This window comes from Dermochelys coriacea, chromosome 7 (assembly GCF_009764565.3).
Source record: "Dermochelys coriacea isolate rDerCor1 chromosome 7, rDerCor1.pri.v4, whole genome shotgun sequence".
Lineage (NCBI taxonomy): Eukaryota > Metazoa > Chordata > Testudines > Dermochelyidae > Dermochelys > Dermochelys coriacea.
The window spans coordinates 26,107,120-26,130,591 of record NC_050074.1 but is presented as its reverse complement, the minus strand read 5'-3'; the positions used below and the strand labels follow the sequence as shown (position 1 = coordinate 26,130,591).

Sequence of the window (23,472 nt, the reverse complement as noted above, 5' to 3'; positions counted from 1 at the left end):
GATGACCAGCACAAATGCTTCACGGTTTTCCTCTGCTAAATGACCTGGCATGTGTGGGTGGGACTGCAAAGTGCATATTATAACAAAACTCCTAAAATAGCTCACATTTTAATACCCTACAAGTTTGCATATCTTTCACACAGAACATTTTTGGTGTGACAGTAAGGAGCCATTCATAGGCATAGCATTAAAGCCTTTCATTCTGAACTTTAAACATCAGTTTGAACTACTAAACTACTAGAAAACTGGCCTTTGCAAACAGTGTTGGTGTCACTTTATTTCATTCAGTATCAGGTTGTTTTCAGATTGCACTCCCATTCTGCCATTAAAAATTAATTCATGCTATGAAAGCAGGAACAATTACTAGTGGAACTTCAACTCTCTGACCTGGTTTGCATTATTTTCCTAATGAGAATATTTCCTAATGTAGTGTCATATTGTTTGGTGCAGCAGTGGTCTAACCAAAAGATAAGCAGGTTCTACCAGTAATTTATTGGCAGAAGTAATTAATTTGCAGTTTTGACTAACGCCACTTCTTTCACCAAAGCATTACAGCTATAGAAGAAAAGGAGTACTTGTGGCACCTTAGAGACTAACAAAGTTATTTGAGCATAAGCTTCGTGAGCTACAGCTCACTTCATTGGATGCATTCAGTGGAAATGCAGTGGGGAGATTTATGTACACAGAGAACATGAAACAATGGGTGTTACCATACACACTGTAAGGAGAGTGATCACTTAAGATGAGCTATTACCAGTGGGAGATGAACATGATACAGTTCTGTGGTGACCTAGAATCCTATTTTCAACATCTCCAACTCAAGGAATATTTTCAACACACCTCTGAACATACTAACTCACAGAGACCTTCCTACCAACACTACAAAAAGAAGGATTCTAGGTGGACTCCTTTTGAAGGTCGAAACAACAGACTGAACTTCTACATAGAGTGCTTCTGCTGATGTGCACGGGCTGAAATTGTGGAAAAGCAGCATCACTTGCCCCATAACCTCAGCCATGCAGAACGCAATGCCATCCACAGCCTCAGAAACAACTCTGACATCATAATCAAAAAGGCTGACAAAGGAGTTGCTGTTGCCATCATGAATAGGTCGGAATATGAACAAGAGGCTACTAGGCAGATCTCCAGCACCACTTTCTACAAGCCATTACCCTTTGATCCCACTGAGGGTTACCAAAAGAAACTAAAGCATTTGCTCAAAAAACTCCCTGAAAAAGCACAAGAACAAATCCGCACAAACACACCCCTAGAACCCCGACCTGGGGTATTCTATCTGCTACCCAAGATCCATAAACCTGGAAATCCTGGATGCCCCATCATCTCAGGCATTGGCACCCTGACAGCAGGATTGTCTGGCTATGTAGACTCCCTCCTCAGGCCCTACACTACCAGCACTCCCAGCTATCTTAGAGACACCACTGACTTCCTGAGGAAACTTCAGTCCATCGGTGATCTTCCTGAAAACACCATCCTGGCCACTATGGATGTAGAAGCCCTCTACACCAACATTCCACACAAAGATGGGCTACAAGCCGTCAGGAACAGTATCTCTGATAACATCACGGCTAACCTGGTGGCTGAACTTAGTGACTTTGTCCTCACCCATAACTATTTCACATTTGGGGACAATGTATACCTTCAAATCAGCGGCACTGTGATGGGTTCTCGCATGGCCCCACAATATGCCAACATTTTTATGGCTGACTTAGAACAACACTTCCTCAGCTCTCGTCCCCTAATGCCCCTACTCTACTTGCACTACATTGATGACATTTTCATCATCTGGACCCATGGAAAAGAAGCCCTTGAGGAATTCCACCATGCTTTCAACAATTTCCATCCCACCATCAACCGCAGCCTGGACCAGTCCACACAAGAGATCCACTTCCTGGACACTACAGTGCTAATAAGTGATGGTCACAGAATCACCACCCTATACTGGAAACCTACTGACCGTTGTTCCTACCTACATGCCTTCAGCTTTCACCCAGATCACACCACACAATCCATTGTTTACAGCCAAGCTCTACGATACAACCACATTTGCTCCAACCCCTCAGGCAGAGACGAACACCTACAAGATCTCTATCAAGCATTCTTACAACTATAATACCCACCTGCTGAAGTGAAGAAACAGATTGACAGAGCCAGAAGATTACCCAGAAGTCACCTACTACAGGACAGCCCAACAAAGAAAATAACAGAACGCCACTAGCCTTCACCTTCAGCCCCCAACTAAAACCTCTCCAACGCATCATCAAGGATCTACAACCTATCCTGAAGGACGACCCATCACTCTCTCAGATCTTGGGAGACAGGCCAGTCCTTGCTTACAGACAGCCCCCCAACCTGAAGCAAATACTCACCAGCAACCACACACCACACAACAGAACCACTAACCCAGGAACCTATCCTTGCAACAAAGCCCATTGCCAACTGTGTCCACGTATCTATTCAGGGGACACCATCATAGGGCCTAATCACATCAGCCACACTATCAGAGGCTCGTTCACCTGCGCATCTACCAATGTGATATATGCCATCATGTGCCAGTAATGCCCCTCTGCCATGTACATTGGTCAAACTGGACAGTCTCTATGTAAAAGAATGAATGGACACAAATCAGATGTCAAGAATTATAACATTCAAAAACCAGTTGGAGAACACTTCAGTCTCTCCGGTCACTCGATTACAGACCTAAGAGTGGCTATTCAACAAAAAAAACTTCAAAAACAGACTCCAAGGAGAGACTGCTGAATTGGAATTAATTTGCAAACTGGATACAATTAATTTAGGCTTGAATAGAGACTGGGAGTGGATGGGTCATTACACAAAGTAAAACTATTTCCCCATGTTTCCCCCCCTCCCCCATTGTTCCTCAGGTGTTCTTGTCAACTGCTGGAAATGGACCACCTTGATTATCACTGCAAAACATTTTCTCCCCCACCCCTTGCTCTCCTGCTTGTAATAACTTACCTTAAGTGATCACTCTCCTTACAGTGTGTATGGTAACACTCATTGTTTCATTTCTCTTTGTATATAAATCTCCCCGCTGTATTTTCCACTGAATGCATCCGATGAAGTGAGCTGTAGCTCATGAAAGCTTCTGTTCAAATAAATGTGTTAGTCTCTAAGGTGCCACAAGTACTCCTTTCTTTTTGCGAATACAGACTAACACGGCTGCTACTCTGAAACCAGCTATAGAAGCAAGACAGATATCTTGGGTAAAGCAGCTAGAGGGAGAAAGTCTGCAAGCATTCCAGCAGAACTATAAACAGTTACTATGTCTTATAATTACTGTGCTTCTAGAGATACCTGCTTCTGCCCCTGCACATTTGGTATACCAGTACCAGATATACCTCCTTCCCCGCACAATGCCCCTGCAAAATATGAGGAAGACAAAGGTGGCAGTCGTCCTTATTGTCCAATTCTTAATGAGCTAGCTGGGATTTCAAAATCACCAGTCCTTAGGTGGAATGTACACTTGGGAGATTGTAAATAGAAACTGTCTATATAGCTGGACCCATTACATTGCCCACTTCCATTTGGCTGGGCTTCTCTAGCTCATGGAAATGCTTGCCAAAGATCCACCACTTTTGAATATTTCTCTAGCTACACCATATTTGCAAAATGGTGTTCAAGTTTGGAGACTGAAGCTGAGCATTCTTGCAGTTTGTTCTAGGTGAGCTTAGCAAAGAAGTTTGGTGTTAGTGCTTTACAGTGGTGATATCAGTGATTTCAGGTTTAGCATAGAGGGGTGAAATGGAGATGTTTTTCTACCTGCTGAATATCATCTGTTTCTGCTGGCAAAGACAAAAGATTGATTAAAAGGTTTTTCTTTCACTAAACCTTAGTTCGATCAAAGAATGGACTTTTGGAATCTTTCGGTGAGTCATCCTGAAAGGTGGTGGGAGCTGAGTGGTTTGAGCATTGGCCTGCTAAACCCAGGGTTCTGAATTCAATCCTTGAGGGGACCATTTAGGGATCTGGGGCAAAAATTGGGGATTGGTCCTGCTTTGAGCAGGGGGTTGGACTAGATGACCTCCTGAGGTCCCTTCCAACCCTGATATTCTATGATTCTATAATCCCAGCAGCCACTTACAGCATTTAGGACATTTAACTGTTGGATAATTTCTACTGTCCTCCTGCCCAGAGCAATTGTTTGCATCTGGCTTTTATATGCACCATTCAGATCTGAGAAACTCCTTGTTTAACTACTTTTGGCTCTAATCGTATTCCTGTAGTTCAGAGGATAATTTAGGCTGTGTCTACACTGGAGAGTTTATAGCAGCACAGCTGTACCAGTGCAGCTGTGCCGCTGTAAGATCTCTTGTGTAGCTGCTCTGTGCTGATACTGTCTGTGTGTGTGTGCTGTGTGTCTCCCATCGACATAATTAAACCACCCCCAATGAGCAGTGGTAGCTATGTGGACAGAAGACTTCTCCTGCCAACATAAAGCTGTCCACACTGGTGCTTATGTGAGTGTAACTTACGTCACTCAGGGTTGTGTTTGTTTCCCCACACCCCTGAGCGACATAAGTTATACTGACATAAGTGGTAGTATAGACATAGCCTTATTTTTGTCACCAAGAAAAAAAATATTTATTTAAATCAAACTAAAATTTTCTAGTACTTTAAAGAATTTTTAAAAGTGAGGATTTGGCTGAGGGTCAGACAGGTGCTTTTTGCTGTCCACGAAAATCCAACCCAATTTCACTGCATGTTTAGCTTCTGAAAACTGCAATTTGCACATGGGCAGTAGAACTCATGAGATGCTTGCTGCTAAATTTGCTTTATGTGCCATCTGCGACAAGCATACTGGAGTTCCACAAAACACCCACCAAACATGCTCCCAGACCCAGAGTTTGAGATCCCGAGGGCAGGGAATAATACAGCAGCAGTGGTATCCTTGGCCTAGGAAAGGCAGGAATTTAAAAAAAAAAAAAACGGGAGAGGGGTGAATAGGGGAATGAGCACAGCCTCCTCCCCAAAAGCAGAGATACCTTCCCCTTCTCTTCTAACTATGATGAAGCAGTGCTCCATTTTCTCCATCACAGGTGTAGCAAGATCTGACACCCATGTTTCACTCAAATTTAATCACCAGGGAGAGGTGTTGTAGGCAGGCAGCAAAACAAACAAAAAAACCCCACTGAGTTCTAGTCACCTCCTTTCCAATCCAGTGCCTGACAGTAAGTCTGTACCTTAGCCCCTTTTTCTGAGCAAGATCTCAAAAATATGTTTTAGGAAGACTGCAATTATCTTTCTTTCCCTCTTACTGAGAGGTTGCACAGGGTCATTTCTTGCAAATATAAGAACAGAACTGAGGGACCAGCTGTTCTGCAAAGTCTCAATGGTCACAGCATGCAAGGTGCAGCCCTGGTGTAAGGAGTGAGGGGCAAAAGAGCCTTTCCACTTTCTGAGCTCCTTTCAGGGTCTGTGCAACCTCTAATGTAAGTTCTGGCAACCTTGAGGCTACTGCAACACTATCAATGTTTATTATTTTTACTCTACTAAAATTTTCACAGTAGTGCAAATTTGTGGGTTTTAAGCATTTTTAAAATCACAGTTGTGGGATATTGGGGGGGCAGGACTCGTACAATTAATGATAGACAGTGAGCTTCAAAAAGTTAAAGCTTTTTAACGTAACACACAAATTGTCAACATTATATGTCAAAACATGCAAAATAAAAATAAAATAAATCTTCAAATCAAACTGAGTCCTTAAGCAGCATTTTTCTTTGTCTGTAATTGTTATACCAATAAAATAAAAACCAGCAGGATCTTATTAAAGGGGAAAAGGCAAAATACCACATTTATTGTGAATACAGAAAGAATCATAGTAAGCAGTTATAGCTATAACATTCCATTCAATCTCATATTTATTCACACACACGCACACACACACAGGTTCTGCAAGGTTGTTATCATAGTTACCAGCCTTAGAGTTGCTCATGTCAAGCCACTGGCCAGGTGGCCTGGACATGAGGAGGCAGCAGGGCCTGGTCCTTGTCCTTGTCCTTGTCCACTTAGTTTGCAGAATCAGACCCCAAAGTTCTCACTTTCTAGAGTCCATTTTTATAGGAATTTCTTCCTATGCCAGTCTTTGGGAATTGCTTCATCATGCTGTTGCTGAATCAATCAGCAGATGGCACATCCCTGATGGCTCCATGCTGCCAGATGATATCTTGTTTTTTGGTTCTCCCATTCTTGAGGCTGTTGGGTGGATTCCAGTTTGCCCTCCGGGGGTCCTCTGGTTATTTCCACTTGACGCCTTCTTCAGCCGATGGACACCAGATTCTTAGGCTGGCACCTCCCTGATCATTCAGTTATTATCCACACCAAGCATCCATCCACATATATCCTCTATCTCTATTTTAATCACAATTGTTAACAAAGCGAGATGAATACAACAAAAGGGCGGGGAGTCTCTGGGTGCTGTTTCTGTTGTTAGAGTATTGCTCTGAGTCTCTCTGTGTGTGAGTAGTTGTTGTTACAAAGAATTGCTTTGAGAACAGACTCTGTCTTAGAATGTACTAACACAATTAGCAGCTTGCAAGTTTCACACATAGAGGGAGAGAAACAGTACCAAAAACCAAGAGACCTCTTAATTAGTAATACCCTGGAATTTAAACTATGGAGAATCAAACTCATTTGTGATTTTAATACAGAACTACTTTAATATGATCCAACATAATGTGTTACTACTGATGGAAATATTTTTTCATCAGTTTGTGCGTGTATGGCAAAACCAACATTTTACCAATAAAAATCTAATCATAGATACTACAGTCAGAAGGGACCATTCTGATCATATAGTCTGACTTCCTGCACAATGCAGGCCACAGAATCTCACCCACCCACTCCTACGAAAAACCTCACCTATGTCTGAACTATTGAAGTCCTCAAATCGTGGTTTAAAGACTTTAAAGGAGCAGAGAATCCTTCCTCAAGTGACCCGTGCCCCATGCTACAGAGGAAGGCGAAAAACCTCCAGGGCCTCTTCCAATCTGTCCTGGAGGAAAATTCCTTCCCGACCCCAAATATGGCGATCAGCTAAACCCTGAGCATATGGGCAAGATTCACCAGCCAGATACTACAGAAAATTCTTTCTTGGGTAACTCAGATCCCACCCATCTAATATCCCATCTCAGGGGATTAGGCCTATTTACCATGAATATTTAAAGATAAATTTATTACCAAAAATCACATTATCCCATCATACCATCTCCTCCATAAACTTATCAAGTTTAATCTTAAAGCCAGATAGATCTTCTGCCCCCACTGCTTCCCTTGGAAGGCTATTCCAAAACTTCACTCCTCTGACGGTTAGAAACCTTCGTCTAATTTCAAGTCTAAACTTCCTGGTGGCCAGTTTATACCCCTTTGTTCTTGTGTCCACATTGGTACTGAGCTAAATAATTCCTCTCCCTCTCCTGTATTTATCCCTCTGATATATTTATAGAGAGCAATCATATCTCCCCTCAACCTTCTTTTAGTTAAGCTAAACAAGCCAAGCTTCTTAAGTCTCCTTTCATAAGACAAGTTTTCCATTCCTCGGATCATCCTAGTAGCCGTTCTCTGTACCTGCTCCAGTTTGAATTCATCCTTTTTAAACATGGGAGACCAGAACTGCACACAGTATTCTAGGTGAGGTCTCACCAGTGCCTTGTATAACGGTACTAAAACCTCCTTATCCCTACTGGAAATGCCTCTCCTGATGCATCCCAAAACCGCATTAGCTTTTTTCACAGCCATATCACATTGGCAGCTCATAGTCATCCTATGATCAACCAATACTCCAAGGTCCTTCTCTTCCGTTACTTCTAATTGATGCGTCCCCAGCTTATAACTAAAATTCTTGTTATTAATCCCTAAATGCATAACTTACACTTCTCACTATTAAATTTCATCCTATTACTATTACTCCAGTTTACAAGGTCATCCAGATCCTCCTGTCTGATATCCCGCTCCTTCTCTGAATTGGCAATACCTCCCAGCTTTGTATCATCTGCAAACTTTATTAGCACACTCCCACTTTTTGTGCCAAGGTCAGTAATAAAAAGATTAAATAAGATTGGTCCCAAAACTGATCCCTGAGGAACTCCGCTAGTAATCTCCCTTCAGCCTGACAGTTCACCTTTCAGTAGGACCCGTTGTAGTCTCCCCTTTAACCAATTCCTTATCTACCTTTTGATGTTCATATTGATCCCCATCTTTTCCAATTTAACTAATAATTGCCCATGTGGCACAGTATCAAACACCTTACTGAAATCTAGGTAAATTAGATCCACTGCGTTTCCTTTGTCTAAAAAAAAATCTTTCCATGCCTAAATATACAGTCTAACATCATACCTATGTGCCTTGCTGCACCTTGGAATTGCCAAGCACAGGCACATTTTGCCGCTTCCATTCCTGCCTCCAGCCTACCTCTATGTTAGGGCTTATGGTGAGGTTGTACAGGAGCAAAAGGCTTACATAATAAGGTCTTTGAGCACAGGGACCATCTTTTTGTTCAGCAGCTAGTCCCATGGGGTCCTGGTCCACCACTAGGGCCCCTGGCCACTTCAGTACTACAAAATGTTAGCCGTACACTGCCCTTCCCCTGGGGAGTAGCTCGAGGGACCACACCAGCCGCAAGTGCAGCTGGAGCCATATAAAGGAGCCGTAGCAAGGGCTAGAATCTCCACATTTTTAGTAAAAAGAAAAGGAGTACTTATGGCACCTTAGAGACTAACATTTATTAGAGCATAAGCTTTCGTGAGATACAGCTCACTTCATCAGATGCATCGGATGAAGTGAGCTGTAGCTCACGAAAGCTTATGCTCTAATAAATTTGTTAGTCTCTAAGGTGCCACAAGTACTCCTTTTCTTTTTGCGAATACAGACTAACACGGCCACATTTTTAGTGTTACTGCCTCAACTTGTGCTGCTTTACCTGCATCACTCTTTAGAATCAGCATTTCAAATCTTTAACTGTGCTCACTTTAGATATTAGAGCTCACATGCCCCTCCAGAGGCAGGAATAGATCCTAAGAGTTTTGATTTCCAATTCTTCCTGTTGTCTTGCACATTAAGCCAAGGATAACATATGTATGTGTGCCTCATCATCTTCCAAGGAATGATGCACAGAGAAAAAAATAGCCTATTATTCCTATCAATTATTGGTATAGTTCAAATGTTCTGGGATCCAACTTTACTTAAAACCCATGCTAAAATGTGCTTTTTCTGTTTTTTAAAGCCATAGGAAATTACAAACCAAAAATTTGTTAGAACAGCTGCAGTATTTAATAACAATCATGTACTGTTTGTGCTGTAGGATTCCTACCTCATTCAGATAGACTGTGAAGTTGAGTTCAAAGAACAGAGGACATTTCTTTTGTTTGAGGCACTGTTCTGGAAGTCAGAGCTAGGTTCCACTCCTTGCTCTGCCACAGACTTCCTACAGATGGAAGGCAAGACTCTCACGTTCCATGTGCAAAAGTAAAACAGCACTTGCAATCTTAGTGGGACATTTTTTCCTACTTCGAGTTCTTGACTTATTGTGTCTTTTTTTTATAACTACATTTTTTAAAATGGTTAAAGAGCCTTAAAAGTATGAATAAGAAATAAAATAGAGTCTTGCCACTGTTCCTATTTTGTAGAGAAGGAAGAGCATTTACTTTGTACTCATTATTTCAGGGTCTCCTCCAGAAGCAGAAGGAATTGGAGACTGGTCTAGTTCCAACCATAAATCAAGAAGAAAGCTTTATTTCACCATTTTAAAAAAGGTACACAAGTATACAAAAAACTTCAGCTTTAAAAATGTCAGGCACAGCACTTTATATTTGCTACTGTAATTTACTAACTGCATCTAAATCTTTTTTAACCAAGGTCTAATCTCCTACATGAATGTGACAGGTTATGTGGTTTCGTTCCTTTTCTTCTTTCCCCCATGTGGTTGTTTGAAGATGCTTGAATCTAATATATAATGCATTTATTTGCTATTTAGAATGGTCTTCTGCTTTGAAGATTTCTTAAGATTATGTAGTAAGAAAACAGCGGTATAGAAAGTTTTTGTTTACATTAACTTTTTGTAGAATTTATAATACATGTATTTTTGATATAAATAAATGTATGAAATATTTAATGACATACCAATTTTTGCCTCACACTAAAAAAGAAAAAAAAAGTGCCAAATCTCTTCCCCTTTCAGTGTTGCCAGGCCCAAAAAGCTGTCTGATCACTTAAATAATTTGTGTTCTAGTGAGTAACCTAGCACTCAAAAAAACCGTGTATGTATTGAATAAGCTAGCTAAAACTGAATGGTAGTGCTTATTGTCCAGCTACGCCAAAAAGAGGACAAGAGACGCAGTGTGGTTTAGTTAGGCCACAACTTCTTTCTTAAAAGTCTGGGAGTACCTGGCTGATAGAAGTGTACAGTGCGGATAATTCCATGTTCATTTCAATATATAGCTGGGGGCTTTTGTCAGCTCTCCCCCTTACCTACCCTGGTCCCCAGCCAACCCACAGCAGAGACCTCACCCTTCCCCCTCCTCAAATGCGAGTTAAGGGAGACTATAAAGAAGGGTGAGGGCTGGTTCCCAGCTATACCAGTCATAGGAGCCTCAAACCCCCCTCATTCCCCCCTTCCTTTAAATCCTTTACCAATGCATTTTATCTGATCACTGTAGCTCTTTCCCATGGAATACCTGCAGTGGGTATCTGCTAGGAGAGGCACCAGCAATTAGCTTGGCTGCCCCCCCATAGTTAACCAGGTGCCCAGACATCTCCTAATGCCCCCTTTAATATCAGCCAAAAACTTCTCAGCTCAAGTCTGACAGGTGGACCCCATCCTCCCTGAATAATTCTGGTGCCCCATAGACTATGCCTGGATGCAAAAAGACTGACCCTCCTATGACATCCATGAATTTGGCCACCTGCCTTTCAGGGGCTTCACAGCTCCCTGCCACGCCCTGCATTGCAGCATATCTGAGCATACAGTTTTTACTTCTGGGAAAAGTTCCAGGATCAGCCCCCAAGTCCCTCTTAACTCTGACCATTAAGTATACCTGTTCACACAGTCCCACATTATCTTCCTCAAGGTGAGCCACAATTATATCTGATGCCTGCTCACAGGACCCCATAGTGTACAGAAGGGGCATTAGCTGGTCCTATAACATGCCCCTCCTCCCATGCCAGCTCAGGACTGCTTCACCATTGAGGCCTAGCTGCAAGCCTCCAGCCAAGCTGGAAGCCCACCTATGCACCCAGTAAATAATACTGGGCCTGCAGAGCCACATCACTGTCTGCCAGCATCTGGAATGAAAATACAAAGGAAGATTAACACTGATTTTCCCCCCATTCTGCATGTTTCAGAATAGCAATGCCCAATTGCCTGAATTGTCCTAACTCCCATTCCCAGCTGGGCCACTGCTGTTGCCGACCAGATCCTGGATGAATGGGAACCAAAATTCATAAGCTGGGCATCCCAACTTTGTCAGGCCCTATCTTGAAACTGTAGCAAACTGGTATGATGTGAGGGAACTTCCATAAACAGTGAATAAAGGTGGTCCTATCCCTCCCTGGTCTTTAGGCTTGTATGCCCTCACAGTCTCCACAGGGAAGATTGCAGGCTTGCCAACCTCCTGAAGAATAATGGATTCACCCCAGCCTCCTGTCTTTCACTTCCTCCTGGTTAATATAACTAAATTGCCTCTCCCACTCTATATCCCTCAGTTCAAAGCCCTTTCTGGAAGAATCCCTACAGGAGCCAGGTACTAGCACACTGATCCTAAAAGCTTTTTAAAAAAAAAAAAAAAAAAAAAACGCAACTACCAGAAATGCTGCCTTGACCAAGTCCACCTTGTTTCAGGTAAAACAGGGCTTTCAGGGCTTTTCTTCCACTTAACATGGATCTAGAGTCCTTCCTCTCTTCCAGTCACCTGGGGTGTGGGTGGGAAATGACCTGGTCTGCAACTGCAGCATCAAGTTGGTTCCTGACTCTCTAGCCCTTAAAGGGGCACGTCTTTTCCAACAAGCCAGACGACAGCCCCCACTGCTTAATGTGCAATGAGCTGAGTCTGTCAAATAAAAGTAAAGTGAGTTAGTTCCTGCTCTCAGGACAGCAGAATCTTGTTTAAAAAAAATAAGTTCAAAACTAGGTTTGTATATTTGATTAACCCAAAACTGTATTCAAAATTGGTTTGAACTTCTGTTTCTGAAGTTGAGAGTCAAAACAGCATCTGGGCTTAACTCTCTAACTGCATTTAAGCCAATTCAGGGCAAAACTCTTTCAGCCAGAAGGGATACCTGTAGAGAGGAATTGCAGCTTTAACTCATGCCAGGGGTTCTTGCCCAATGTTTTTTCAAAATTGCCTCAGGAGGCTATATTATTTACAGATCAAATGAGACGTCTCTCCCGAGACAGTTTGTTGTAAGAAGCTTGAATTTGAAGATAACTGCCTTAAATCCATATCAAAGAGCATTTGTTTAATTTACAGGTGAGAAACATTTGGCCAGTTGTTAAGCAAGTTTGGATAAATTCTTTCATTATATACATGAGAAAAAACATGTCTGAATGTGTGCTTTGTCATACAGTTGTTTCTATATGGTAAGCTCACTTTCTAAAGTTTAATGAAGAAATGAAATTGAGTATTTTTCTTCAGAAGAATCGCCCCTGCATGACGACTTGACATGTGCCATATAGTAGCTTAGTTCTTCACTAAACAGTTTGATATTCTGGAAGGAATAGCTTTTTGTAACTATACTAGATACAGTAAAATAGTGAAGGAGTTTTTCTTCTATTTTTAGAAGTCATCTTTTTATAGAAGTGTTTTACTTAAGATTCATTAAATGAGTATTTTAAAAATGAACACCAGCTTGAAATTAGTTTTTAAAAAAAATATAGTTTTAGCTACTATAAGTAATGAGTGCACTTGTCATTTGTGGCTTAATCACATTTTGCCTTTAAAAAATTTGTCCCTTGGCTGTACTAAAACCTAAACTGACTGCAACAGAAATAAACGGTCTTGAAGGAGGGAAAAAAAAAAAAAAAAAACACCCCCTCTCCCCCCAAAAAACCTAAGTTTTCTTATATTACACTTAAGTGGTAGTGGACTTCAACACTAAATTAAAAAAAAAACAAAAAACCACACAACACGTAGTAGTATGCCAGAGTTTGTTTTACCGTCCATATAGTATTTTCTGGAAATCTTCACGAGACTATGCACAAGGAAAGTTGATACATTTGTGCTTCAGTAATTGAGTTACTGAACATAACTTGTACAGAACAATGTTCTGGGGTGGGGAGAATACCTATAATTGTCTGGCTATGCCAAAAGAATGACAGGAGACATTAGATATGGGTTTAATCAGGCTGCAACTTTATTATTAGGTGTCTAGGACTAACCCGGTGGATAAAATGTGCAGTGCAGGTGAAACTCCCATAATTAACCCGGGGAGGCAGGGGGAAGTGCTTTTACCATTCATGTCCCTCCAGCAGATCCACTGCCAGGAACCTCCAATTCCAGCCAATTCTGGAGGGGCTTCCACCAGCTCCCTCCCCCCATCCAGGTCTCTCCAGCAATTCCCTTGCCAGGACCTTACTGACTACCTCCCTGTAGGAGTGGTTAAGATGGACTATAACAATGGCGGGGGGACAGCGTTGGCTGCCTGCTATACCAAACCAATCAGAGGAGTTCCTAATTGCCTCCAACTTGCTCAGTTACCAAGCCCCTCTCCTTAATTCCTTTTCCAAGCCATTTAGCCATTCTTTTGTGCCTTAATTTATGGAGTACCTGCACTGAACATCCACCACAAGGAGGCACCAGCCATTAGTTTGGCTGCCTCCTCCCCACATTCAGCTGGGTTCCCAGACATCTCCCAATGCCCTCTTTTATATCAGCCAAAAATATGTCAGCACCTGAGCCTGACAAGTGCACCCCATCCTCCCGAAATAACTCTGGGTGCCCCATAGACTATGCCAGGATGTGAAATTACTCTTCCCCTCAAGGGCAGTAAGAGTTTGGCCACTTCCCTGTTCACATATTTCCTTGTTTTGTCCACCCTGGCAGGGTTCATGGCTCCCAGCCAGACCCTTCACTGAAGCATATTTGATCAGACGTTAACGCCTGGAAAAACTCCCAGGATCTGCGCCCGGTCCCTCCTCATTCAAAGCATTAACTCCACCCCTTTAAGTGTTCCCAGATCATTTTCTCCCAGGTATATCACCAATATATCCGGTGGCTGCTGATGTGCCCGCACAGCATACAACAGCGGTATCAGTTGATCCCATAACATGCCCCTCCGTGCGTGCCAAGTGAGTAATGCTTCACCACCGAATCCCAGCTGGGAGCCCTCGGGCAACCTGGATGCGTGCCTATGCACCCAAAACAATACTGTGCCCACAGATCCACACCCGTGTGTGTATAGCTGGCTGTCCCATATCTGAAATGAGAACACAACTGATTAATGTTGATTTTCCATCTGCGGTCTTACACATGTTCGGCTTGCATTAGACTGCCAGCACCCGATTGCCTGAATAGCCTCTGTTTCCATATATTTCTGCGCTGCTGCCCTATTCTGAATGAGCAGGAGCTTTTCTTCTATTTGTAAAAGTCATCTTTTTGTAAAAGTGTTTACTTAAGATGCATTAAGTGAGTATTTTAAAAATGAGTACCAGCTTGAAATTCGCTTTAAAAAAAAAATAGTTTAAGTAGCGAGTGCACTTGTCATTTGTGGCTTAATCACCACATTTTGCCTTTAAAACAAAAACAAAAAACAACCAACTGTCCCTTGCCTATACTAAAACCTAAACTGACTGCAACAAAAATAAACTGTCTTGAACAAAAACAAACCAACCAACCCCTCCTACCCCCCAAAAGCCTTAGTTTTCTTATACTACCCTTTAGTGTTAAAGTCCACTGCCACCTAATTAAAACAAAAACACACACAAAATGGTAGTACGCCAGTTTGTGTTTTACCATCCATATAGTATTTTCTGGAAATCTTCTCTATAGTATTCACAAGACTGCACAAGGAAAGCATTGACATTTGTGCGTCAATAATTGAGTTACTACAGAAAAATGTTCCAGGGAGGAAAAAGACAAAAATCTAGTACAATTTTAAAAGGAAAGGGTGAGAACAGTAAACAAACTCTCATGGAGGATATTCATTTTAGTGGCATTGCCACATTTAGCAGAAGTTCAGGGCCTAAAAGTACTGTTAGTGTCTACCCGTTAACACTACTATAGGTAGTTTGAGTTAAGACAAAACAAAATCAGCTGTCTGCCATCTGTACATTTATAAGAAGATACCGAACTTTAAAACTGTAGGGCTATTTCTATGCAGTTGTGATAAGCAAAAGGTACTAAACAGATTAGATGCACACAAAAATGGTAATGAAATAAATTTTGCAGCATCAGTTTTCTATATTTTAGAAACAGGATATAAAAACAAATCAAGTTGCTACTAAATCCCATGTGCATGAAAAGTTTATTTTTTTTAAATGGAACTGCACCATCGGTTGATCTAATTGAGGTATTTAGCCAAAATCCAGTATTATATATATTTTTTCATTAAAATAACTACACTGCCTTATCCCTATGTAAAAACATTTTGTACAAAATTTGCGTCCAATGTCAATCAAATACATACATAACAGTTTTTATATTCATTTAAAGACAGGTGGCTTGGATACTCTATTACAGTTTACTTAAAAATTAAGCTTTGCTATTTCACATGCTTTAGGCAAACATTCAGTTTTACATTAAAACAGACTTCAAACTGAAGTCTACGTACAGGTCAAATACAAATGTAAAAACTTAAAAGTGCCAACAAAACAAGATAATTCAAATACAATAAATGTTAAAAAATATATATTTATTTCAATTTTCAGATGCTTCAACTAGTACAGGCCATCATGATTTAAATAAGACAGGGAAACATTTGAGTTAAACGACAAACATTTTGTTCAGAGAATAAAATAGAAACTGTTAATTCACTTTTTTAGAAACAGAAAGAAGTCCACAACAAACCTATAAAAAGTTTTAGTTTTGTGTTTATTTCTATTTTGAATATGGCCTGGAAGATTCACAATTTACATCCCAATTACTAGGAGAAGTTGACTTGTCTGTATCCATGCTCTGACTGTAAGCAGACAGAAAATAATTCCCACCTTCTTGGTTTTGACTTGTGGAAATTGGGTATGTTGTTCCCAGAAAAGTCTGATGAGTGAGAACATTAAAATGACTGAACTGATGGGACATACTTAATTGTCTACTGTAAACTTGAAAGTTGTTGAAAGGAACTTGTTCTACTGAATTGTTTTTGTCTCCTTCAGCAGAGCATGTGGTAGAAACAGGAGTTATTGGCTGTATCTCCTCCAAATCAAGTTTAGAAGTTTTTTCCATCATCAACCCGATTTGTCCTTCAGAAGACAGCTGCATATCGGTTAGAGAGTTTTCTTTTGAATCTGTTCCATGTGAGCCTTTGGTCTCTGTCTGCAAAGCTTCTGAATGAGAATCATACTTTGAGGCATCACTGCAGATTTCTATTTGTGATGTTTCATCCCCTGAATCCAAAGACATGTCTTCCTCGTCCTTTTCATCGCTTTCTACAAAAACTATATTAAGAAAGAGAAGTCCTACTCTATTGAAATATACGATTTTTAAAAAAAGCTATACACTACTCACAGAGTGTTATGCTTCGGGTCTGTAAATCCAATATCACTTAAGGCTTGGTCTTCTGCCACTCTTGTTCACTTACTCAACACACACACTTAACCCTTTGTGTGAATGTCCAGATATTCCGATGCTAAAAGCTTCTGCGCATTGTGGTCATGTTTAGTGTTGGGAAATCCCAACTCCCAGCTCCAAAGGGGTTAATGTCAAAACAGCATCTAAAGTTATACAGTAGGTCAGTATTTGATCAGACAATTACAGAATACAATTACTGACATCCAAGTTCATTTTGTTACCATTTCTAAATCTGTCATTAAACTTATCCTTCCCCCAGAACAGAAGGGAAATGCCATTTGGCTTACTCATTACTCTACCCTCTTCATCATCATCAGGCTTTCTTGGATACTGAATTAGTCAGTAATTCTGTATTTAAGATATCTTAACGTATTCAATCCCAGCTTCCCTTTCCCATTGCTTAAAAATACAGAGTACTTGAGAGTTGGGATTTCCTCACAAATCTACAGAGTTTGTTTTGTAAGAGAATAGACACACTACACTTAAAGGACCTCCACCCCACTCCTCCGATTATCTGGAAAGAGTATAAAATATGCTGAATATTACCTGATTGTCTTTCAGGAACACCAGGTGAAGGAAGGTTGTTTTCTTCAGTAATTGAATTGTGGTAGCCAACGAGGTTTTTGAAGTTTTGCATAAAGTCATCAACTGTAGCAACTACTATTCCATTATCAGCATAATTTGAAAATGTTTTGACATTCTTCTCTAAAATTTACAAAAAAAGAGAAAGGAGTGACTTAGTAACATAATAATATCAAACTTAAGAAAAAGACATCTGCAAGTTCTGGTTTTACCTGTTAAGAAGACAACATGTCTTTGTTGTATATTCTGAGCCTGAAGTCTGATAAGACAGTCTAATTCTGGAGCATTTCGCGTTTGAGAGTCACAGTTATGATATGACAGAATCTCAACCATGTGTTTCTTCTGATAGGTATTCAGAAGTGTCAGTAGACTCAAGGCTTTAGCATTCATTCTATTTAAAAGAGGATTAGAGGTTTACATTTAGATCAATATTCAAATTACATAATGTATCACATGATGAAAACTCCCTTCAAATATATTTTCTTGATTTAAGATTTTATATTTTTGAGAGCACTATTTTTCTAACAGAGAGGTGGGCCACATCCGGCCCATGGGACCCTCCTGCCCAGCCCCTCAGTTCCTGGCCCGGCAGGCTAGTACCCAGCCCCTCCCCTGATGTTCCCCCTCCCCTGCAACCTCAGTGCAACGTTCTGGGAAGCGCAGTTGCAGAGCTGTGGCCTAACCCAGTGCTCTGGGCAGTGCTGCCAGCCGGCAGTGATCCAGGCAACGGGTTGGGGGGGTTGGATAGAGAACAAGGGAGTTGGGGGAGGGGGGAGATGATGGTCAAGGCTACGGATAGGGGTTGGGGCAGTCAGAAGGTGGGGAACAGGGGCATTGGATGGGGCAGAGGTCCCAGGGGGGCAGTCAAGAATGCGGGGGGTGAGTGGGGCAGCAGGGGGTAGTCTGGGGTGGCAGGTCCGGGGATGGTGCAGGAGTCCCAGGGGAGCTGTCAGGAGGCAAGAAGCGGGGGTGGGGGGGTCGGATAGGAGGTGGGGGCAGGACCATACCTGGCTATTTGGGGAGACCCAAATTTCCTCCATACAAATTTTAGAAACCCGATGTGGCCCTCAGGCCAAAAAGTTTGCCTGCCCCTTTTCTAACATGTCATTTCAACACTTTATATTTAGAGTACACTGCTTACCTCCCAAGCTCCTTGAGTTTTTTTTGTATTTTACAGTGGACTTTCCACTGCCATTTCCCATCTGGTGTATTGAGGTCCTCAAGGAACTTCAGGAAATTTTTAAGTTTATCTATTTTTGAGACAAATAATGTGTTATATAATTTTAAAACTACAATTTAAAATGTAAGCTAAACCCAAACACTATTGTGTCTTCCATTTTACAGATCTTTGGTTAACAGCTGAAAACATAACCCTAGTACTGAGCTTTGTAAGAATTAAAAAAAAAAAAAAAAAAAAAAAAAATTCTATTTCTCATGGATTACAGTTTGCGGTCAGTGGCTCAGGTCCACTAAAGTTGTGTAAGCTTACACATGGGCTAAAATTTGACCCTAAGTAACTTACTGCCATTGAGAGAGATCCATTAAAAACAAATTCATTTAAGTTTTGTTTCTGGGGGTTTTTTTTGTGGGGGGAGGAGGGGGAGAGAACAGAGACATATGCAGTCTTAAATAAAGGCTACACTTATAAAAACTGTATAATTCTTTGGGGACTGGAATATTAATGGTTTGGTAGCATCATACAAAATTTTTCATGTTGAGGCAGCTATTCAGTCTAGTCTAGTCTCTCAGCCTGGGTCAGACTTATACATCAGCAGCCTATGAAATTTTAGTTGGTGGCTCCAATCCAGTTGGTTGTAGACAGCTAATCTCCAGAAAGGCTAATAATAAAGTGCATACGAGAATGAACTGCTTTAACCCTCTTTGAGGTGGTCCATTCCAACAAGCTTGATACATATGACTGCAAGAAGTTTGCATTGCCTCTCTTCTGTAGTTAAATGGAGGATTTCATTCTCAAGTGCTGTCGATAAGACATCTTTCTCCTGTACTAAAAATTCATGATTTTTAACTAAAATTCTTACCAACTGTGACAGACTCTGGATTAAGAACAGATTCATCAGACACAACAAAGCCACCAGACACAAACAATTCATTGTAAGTGTGGTTTTTCACATCATCCAAGCTATCAACACCAGCAAAGCTGACACATGAAAGCCTCTTCAGAGTTACTAAACCAGGTATCTGTTTAAAAAGAGAAATACAATATTAGAATTAGAGGTGTACAAGTATGATGCAAGCAGACAAGGGAAGAAAGGTGTTTCAAATCAACCAAAGAAAAAGAAAACCAAGGATTACTTTCCACTTCTATCCATAATGCTAACTTGTGGGTTCTGAGACAAACTTTTCCAGAAGTGACTAGCGTACTTATTTCTGTAGGACATGATCTCACAATGAAGTCATTACAGACATTTAGGCAGAATGAAGGTGGGGAGGTTGGAAGCGATGACAGTACAAAAAGGTGAATATTCAACAAAATACCTCTGATTGCTGCCCCATCCCAATTAAGTTTTTATACATGGCCATCAACATAATTCAAGTGCACACAGTGAACTGACAAAGTTCCCTTCACCCTTCCCTAGTGCATCATGAAACTGTACATAGAACAGTATTAATGAAACCTCCATGGAGTTTAATACATATTAAGAATGATGAGCATTGACAAAACTGTATGAGGAAGCTTGCAGTCTCTGTTCACAGCATGTCCAGGACTAAAGACCAAATGGTACTATTACATCTATATTTCCAAACAAAAATTACATTAAAAATGGAATTAAGGTTGACAGGACTTCCAAACAGCCTTAACTCTGCCCTGTAGTGACACCACGACACATGATTAAAGCATTTATGTTCCCAGATCAGAAGAAATTATAAAAATATATTCCATTTCTCTCTTCTGCCCCCTCACTGTGTCAATACAGCGAGGAGGTGTCTTACCTTTATATTTCCTTATCTTAACATTTTGGATTTGTTTTGCATTTAACTGAACTTGGAATATCCTGCCTTTATAATGCTTGTTTCTGGGATAGCTGAAACATCCTTGTGTTTTACCCTAAATTACTAATACATACTCTCAACCTTAACCCCATTTTAACAGGTTTTGTCAAGGAACTCTTCAAAATTTAAAATATTCATACAAGAACAAAAAGTCAAGAAACCAAAACCAAATGTTATCTGAAGTTAGAAATATTACATGGTATGAAATATCAAAAAAAAAACCCTTAAATCACTAACAGTTCTATTTCATCATCATTGCCAGATTCACTCGTATGTTCTGGTGACTGTCATTCCGACACTGTCCAAAGCAGGAAGACTGTACTAACCCACTCTTTCTCCTTCCTGTACTGCAAAATCCCCCCTACCTCTTGCATCTCCCTCCTCTGCGTGCACACATATTTTTCCCCTTCTTCCCCTACATGCCCTCCACTTCCCTTTCCTAATCTTTTTGTTGAATAGATATGATGCAATAGGTAGCTTGTGTCCAAAAAAAATGTAGGCTTAATGGTAGTTTTTCCATAATAGAACATAAGAGCTGCCACACTGGGTCACACCAACAGTCCATCTAGGTCAGTATCCTGTTTCCAACAGTGATCAATACCAGAGCTTTAGGGTGAGTGTCCCAAACAGGGCAATTTTAGAGCAAGCCACAGCTGTCTTCCCTGCCGGCTTCAGGTAGTCAGGTTGCATCCCCAACCACCATGGCTAATAGCCACTGATGGACCTAAACTCCATGAATTTATGGAATTCTTTTTTTAACTCAGTTATACTTTTGGCCATCAAAACATCCCATGGTAATGAGTTCCACAGGCTGACACAGCATGTGTGAAAAAGTATTTCCTCTTGTTTGCATTAAACCTACTGTCTCTTAATTTCTTAATAGGTGACCCCTACCCCTTGTATTGGAGGAAAGGACAAACCACACTTCCTTATTCACTTTTTTCCTACCAATCATGATTTTTAGACTTTATCATATTGCCGCTTAGTCTCCTCTTTTCTAAGATAAACATTCCCAAGTCTTTTTAATCTATCCTCATATGGAAACCACTCCACACTCATCTTTGTTGCCCTTCTCTGAACCTTTTCCAGTTCCACTATTGCTTTTTGAGATAGGGTAACCAGAACTGCATGCAGTATTCGAGGTGTGGGCACACCATGTATTTATATAGTAGCATTATATTTGTTGTATTACTTATCCCTTTTCTAAGGGTTTCTAACATAGTCTTAGTCTTTTTGACCACTGCTGTGCATTGAGCTGAAGTTTTCAGAGAACTGCCCACAGTTACTCCAAGATCTCTTTGAGTGGTAACAACTAATTTAAACCGCATTATTACATATGTACAGGTGGGATTACTTTTTCCAAATTGCATAACTTTGCACTTACTAATATTCAATTTCATCTGCCATTTCATTACCCAGTCACCCTGTTGCGCGAGATCCCTCTGTAAATCTTTGTGATCAGCTTTTGACTTAAAACTATTTTGACTAACTTTGTTTCATCTGCAAACTCTGTCACTTCACTGTTCATTCCTTCTTCTAGATCATTAGTGAGTATGTTGAACAACAAAAGTTTTCCTAAGGGGACCCCCCTGCTTATCTCTCTCCATTGTGAAAACTGACCCATTTATTCTCATCTTTTGTTTGCTATTTTTCAACCAGTTACTGATCCAGGAAAGGACCTTCACTGTTCTCCCATGACTACTTAGTTTCCTTAAGAGCTTTTGGTGAGGTACCTTGTTAAAGGTTTTCTGAAAATCCAAGTATTCTATCAGCTGGATCCCCATTATCCACATGCTTGTTGGCATACTCAAAGAATTCAAATACATTGGTGAAGCACAATTTCCATTTATAAAAGCTGTGCTGACCCTTCCCCAACATACTGGGTTTCTTTACATGTCTGATAACTCTGTTCTTCATTGTAGTTTCAACCTATTAGCACAGTACTGAATTAAAGCACAGCACCCTGTAATTTACACGATTGCCTCTGGAGCCCTTTTCAAAAATTGGTGTTACATTAGCTACCTTCTGACATCAGTGAGGGACAGTATTTCAAATTTGTTTCCCAAAAAGAATAATCTACATCAGAGCTATCTCCTGCACATCTCTCTGCAATGAAGACTGAGCAAAGAATTCATTTAGCTTCTCTGCAATGGTCTTGTCTTCCCTGACTGCTCCTTTTAAGACCTTTGTCCCCGGGGTGGTCCCAATGCCTATTTGGGCAGGTTTCCTGCATCTGATGTACTTACATTCCTTACTGTTAGTTTGTGTCTTTATCAAGTTGCTTCTTAGATTCTCTTGGCCAGCCTTATGTACTTTTACATGCGACTTGCCAGAGTTTGTGCTCCTTCCTATTAGCCTCACTAAAATAGGACTTCCAAATTTAAAAAAAAAAAAAAAGTCTTTTTTGCCTCTAACTGCCTTCATTACTCTGCTGCTTAGCCATGGCAGCATTCTCTTATTGTCTTTTCTGATATGGGGTATACATTTAGTGTCAGCCTCTATTATGGTTTATCTGTCAGTAGAGGCTGGTGCATAACATTCTTCATAAATCTCTTCAAATAAATGCCTTTCAAAAGAGCTGCCATCTCCCTCTTTTCAGTGGGACATAGGCCACAGCTGCTCTCAGTTAAGGTGTCCCTTTTCTATACAGCTATCGACTTATATTATTTCCAGTTAAAGTAAAGCCAACAGCCCTGTGTTGAGAGTGCACTGGGTGGCCTCAGTTTCCTTGATAATTGGAGATAGGTGGCCATTTTTGAGAAAGGCCTCCAACATTAGGTAAGTTGATTTTAGTTCCATTTTGAAAGACTGTTTATATATGGAATTCTCTTTAGAACAATAGTCGCTGCTGAAAGAAACTTTCACTGTTAAAAATAATGGAAAACAATCCTTAAAAAAAATAAAAATAAAAAAGGTTCAGGTATACAGTGCCCAAGATGTCAGTGAGTTTTATAGTTAAAGACTTTGTCCAGAATAATCTTAACTGAGCAAATTGCTTCAAAATTCCCTAACACTTGGTGTTAAATTTCTTAATTTTAAACTCAGACTAACTAACCAATTTACTTCCAAGATCAGAATATTACTCAACAACTACTACAACAAAATGATTAAATCCCTGCTTTAG

General features: G+C 40.7%; 2 protein-coding genes across 19 annotated transcripts in view; one reads left to right on the top strand and one right to left on the bottom strand.

Annotated features, from left to right (window-relative positions):
* CCDC66 (coiled-coil domain containing 66) overlaps window positions 1-23,472 on the top strand; it is a 97,958-nt gene that overhangs the window by 46,635 nt on the left and 27,851 nt on the right. For 5 of the 6 annotated variants that reach the window (XR_006283052.1, XM_038409195.2, XM_043520023.1 and 2 more), the window contains one exon: window positions 9,700-9,788. Coding sequence is in view for 4 of the 6 variants with exons in the window: in XM_038409195.2 (XP_038265123.1) it covers window positions 9,700-9,783 (84 nt within the window). In the remaining 2 variants the exon portion in view is untranslated. Of the gene's footprint in view, window positions 1-9,699; window positions 9,789-19,730; window positions 19,813-23,472 lie in introns of all 6 variants that reach the window. The other variant, XR_006283053.1, reaches the window with a different exon arrangement.
* Window positions 13,363-23,472, bottom strand: part of TASOR (transcription activation suppressor) — a 55,523-nt gene continuing 45,413 nt past the window's right edge. For 4 of the 13 annotated variants that reach the window (XM_038409190.2, XM_043520019.1, XM_043520016.1 and 1 more), the window contains 5 exons: window positions 19,376-19,535; window positions 18,478-18,586; window positions 17,549-17,727; window positions 17,301-17,459; window positions 13,363-14,445 (listed from right to left, as the gene is read on the bottom strand). In XM_038409190.2, the coding sequence (XP_038265118.1) occupies window positions 14,378-14,445; window positions 17,301-17,459; window positions 17,549-17,727; window positions 18,478-18,586; window positions 19,376-19,535 (675 nt within the window). In that variant the 3' untranslated portion in view covers window positions 13,363-14,377. Of the gene's footprint in view, window positions 16,898-17,300; window positions 17,460-17,548; window positions 17,728-18,477; window positions 18,587-19,375; window positions 19,536-23,472 lie in introns of all 13 variants that reach the window. The other 9 variants (XM_038409191.2, XM_038409192.2, XM_043520018.1 and 6 more) reach the window with 4 other exon arrangements.